The 3,853-nt window shown below is 37.3% G+C and overlaps 1 protein-coding gene across 1 annotated transcript; it reads right to left on the minus strand.

The window, feature by feature from the left end:
- Nucleotides 1-1,857: 1,857 nt before the first annotated feature.
- Nucleotides 1,858-2,793, minus strand: LOC134497313 (olfactory receptor 14A16-like). Its single transcript, XM_063302981.1, has one exon. The coding sequence runs from the start codon at nucleotides 2,791-2,793 to the stop codon at nucleotides 1,858-1,860; it is 936 nt and encodes a 311-aa protein (XP_063159051.1).
- Between the last annotated feature and the right edge of the window lie 1,060 nt (nucleotides 2,794-3,853).

A 3,853-nucleotide genomic window follows, 5' to 3' on the forward strand; every position in this document is an offset into this window, starting at 1 on the left:
GGTATTGAGTCAGACCCATTGTCAGGTATTTTCTTCTATTTGAAAAGACTTTTTATTCTTGGCCAGCCATTTCAACAACCTAATGTTTGCAAGTGACTCAATATCAGTTTGGGTGTTAACATCCAAAACTCTTTGTTTAAATATTCCCTGGCCTGATGTCCGGCTGAGAGTAAATATTGTGTTAAAGAGCTGAGGTGTGTGATAGTTTGGAGGAGTTGGTTGATCCATGTGGAGGGCTAAAGTGTGCCCATCTGTTCTTCAAGGCACATTTTTTGTAGTCTGTCAGGTTCCATTGGGATAATCCTCCAGCAGTAGTTGAAGACTGTAATTACTGCTAGAATATAAATGGAATGGGTGCCTGTTTCAGTCCTTACTGTTGTTGCAGGTGTATTCCTATTCCTATCAGTCCCCAGAATGGTTCTTAAAAAGCATGCTTGATTTTGTTCGAGTAAGGAGGCCTTTGATAGGTCCCACAGTTTGGCACCATATGTTAGCACTGGTACAATTTTTGCCTTGCAGACCTTTAAAATGGAAAGCAGAGAACTTGGGTAGTTGTAACTAAGTACTTTGATTAGCAATTTAGAACTTGTTGTGTCCTTTGTAGAACTTTGTTTGAAGTGATTGACCCAAGGCCCTGTATTTGTGAAAAACTCCTAAATATGAGAAAAAAATCTATTTGTTTTATTTATTTATTTATTTATTTTATTTATCATATTTTTATCACTGCCCATCTCCCCCACATGGGGGGCTCCCCATCTAATGCCAGTTGTATTTGGCCCATCTTTTTCCAAAAACCACCACTTTGGATTTATTGACATTCAAAATTTTGAGGAGCAATAACACCAAATTGCCCCATCAATCTTCTCAGGCTTCCTTGGGAGTGTGCCATCAAAACCATGTCAACTGCATACAAGAGCATATTGATATGTGTGTTAAGGATCTTTGGCATGTGAATGACTGTAGAATGGAGGAATCCTTGGATGTTGTTAACATAGAGATTAAACAACATCAGGGCCAAGATACATCCTTGTCTGATGCCTCTATGGGTGGGTATGCTGTGTGTAAGAGAACCACTGATTCCAGTAGAGATTTTCAGACATGTATTTGTATAGAGGGCCTTTATCAAGTATAAAAGTCTAGGTTCCATGTTTAACTTGGCCAGCTTCTTCCATACGATACCTCTATTTATGGAATCAAATGCTGCACTAAGATCTATAAAAGATGTAATAAGTGTTTCCAACAGTTGTATATTTGATGATAAGATGGTGTAAAACAAAGCAATTATCTATTGTGCAGTGATCATGGGTTGATATGTATGCATTGTGGAGTGACTGTGGGTTGTTATGTATAGGAGGTCTCCTAAAGGGAAGTCACAGTTTTTGAGGGGGGCAGTTGGATTGTTCGATTTTTTTAAGAAAAAAGCTCTGTGCATAATGTGGAGATATGTAAATGCTCTGGTTTATTTTGAAGTGGGATAAGGGTTTAAGAATATTTATCTGGACTGCTTTTAGGGTTTGGCTGATTTCATTTACTGTATCTTTAAAGATATGGATTAAGATTATTAAGGTATAATAAAAATAATAAATGTCTATCTGGATGGTTTTGGGTTTAATATGATTAAGATTATTAAAATAGTTGTATTAGTAAGTACAATTTATTTTATTTTATTTTATATCCTGCCTTTATTATTTTTATAAATAACTCAAGGTGGCAAACATACCTAATACTACTTCCTCCTCCTCCTATACTATTCCTGCAATACATTAGTAACGAATGCAAAGGAATATAACTGCAAATGCTAAATCACACTACAGTTGTACCATGCTTATCATTTTATAAAGAGATCAATGGCTGCAATCATGTCATGAATTGCTTGTTTTTTTTCAATATTTTCAGGAGAGCCTTTTGTATGTCCTTGTTCCTGAAGCTATAAATCAGAGGATTCAAAAGTGGTGGCACAGCTGTGTACAAAACAGCAGAAAGCAAGTCCACAGAAGGAGTAGAGAGAGATTTGGGCCTCATATATGAAAATACAGCTGTGATGATGAACAAAGAAAAAACAGTTAGGTGGGGAGTGCAGGTAGAAAACACTTTATGCCTGCTTTGGAGTGATGGAATTTTCATCACTGCAGAGAAGATATAGGTATAGGAAGCAAAGATGAATGCAAAAATAAAGGAGTCCAAAAACAATCCAAGAATAAGTATCAGCATTTGATTGACTTTTGTATCTGTGCAAGAAATCTTTTCTAATTGAGGAATGTCACAGAAATACTGGCCAATTGCTTTGGACCCACAGAAGTTTAATCGAAAAGTCATACCTGTTTCTAAGACCGCATGGATCAGGTTGCATATGAAGGAAATTGCTACCATTTGAATGCAGGCATTCCAGTTCATGATCAGCCTATATTGCAGAGGACGACAGATAGCTACATAACGGTCATAAGCCATGATGGTTAACAAAGCAAGCTCACCACCAACAAATGTGACCATTAAAAAGGTCTGAGTGACACATCCAGCAAAAGAGATCCCTTTGTTGTTTGTCAATGAAACAGCTATGGATTTTGGAACTGTTGTAGAGATGGAACAAATATCTAAAAAGGAGAGGTTGACCAAAAAGTAGTACATTGGACTGTGGAGGTGGTGGTCCACTACCACTGCTATTATAATGAGACAATTTCCTGTTAAGGCTGTCATGTAAACAAGAAGAAACATCACAGAATGCAGTATTTGCAGATCCCGGTCATCAGAAAATCCCATCAGAACAAACTCCCTCACAGTAGATTGGTTGGCCATTTCATGTATTTGAGTCCTGCAGAAAGTAGTTAAATGATAGTTTGTGAAGAATATAAATTTTAGAACATTTTTCCCTACCATTTTATATATTCCTCATCAAACAATATTGTAAGACTGGAATATCACTAGTGTGGGTCCTACAGCTAGCAAGTTTTAATGAACTTTCCCAGAATTCACTGATCTATTGCAATATATATATATATATATATATATATATATATATATAATTCATTCATTCATTCATTCATTCATTCATTCATTCATTCTCCCTATCAATACTAATGCTTGTAAATAGAAAAGAACCATTACATTGAATTATGTAATATTGATCAGTTTAGATGCTGCCGCCTCCTCCTCCTCCCCGTCCCCCTCCTCCATACTATTAGTTAAAGTAGTATTTATTAAATTACGTTCATATAATAAATGGAGGTCAATGAACAATCTGAAACTTCATTAAAGGGTAAATGAGCTGAAGGGGTAGGATGCTGAATTTTGTAGTAGTACCTTTCTCTGTGGCCAGCTTCAATTGGTGTTGACTAGTGAGGAAAGGTCACACCCATGGCTCCTAACTTCTGGGGTTTCATGTAACATCTACATGAAACCTCTGGGTGAAGTTATTTGTTGGTTTGTGGTCAGGTATCATCAATATGCTGTTGATACCCAATTGTATATCCTGGCCCAGTGTCTGCTGGCTATATGGGATTGGATGGGGAGAAATAGATTCAGGCTAATTTCTGACAACATCAAGTAGCTGTATTGATTTGGTCTCTCTGGTTCTAGACATATTCCATCATTAGCTTTCAATAGGATTGCACTTCCCCATTCAAGAGCTATGCACAATCTGGGAGTCCTCTTACACTCAGAGCTCCTGCTGAAAGAGCAGGTGGCACCTAGTCCAAAAAGGCTTTTGCACAGGTTCTTCTAGTTCACCAGTTGCACTCATGTCAGGATCACGAGGCCCTTCAGATAATCACTCACACCTTGATCACCTCATGGTTGGATTGTTGTAATACACTGTACATGAGTTTCCCTTTGATGGTCATCCAGAAACTATATATCC

The sequence above is a fragment of the Candoia aspera genome, chromosome 4, assembly GCF_035149785.1.
Source record: "Candoia aspera isolate rCanAsp1 chromosome 4, rCanAsp1.hap2, whole genome shotgun sequence".
Classification (NCBI taxonomy): domain Eukaryota; kingdom Metazoa; phylum Chordata; class Lepidosauria; order Squamata; family Boidae; genus Candoia; species Candoia aspera.

Coding starts and splice junctions, on each gene's coding strand:
- LOC134497313 (XM_063302981.1), bottom strand. CDS start 2,793: ATGGCCAACCAATCTACTGTGAGGGAGTTTGTTCTGATGGGATTTTCT.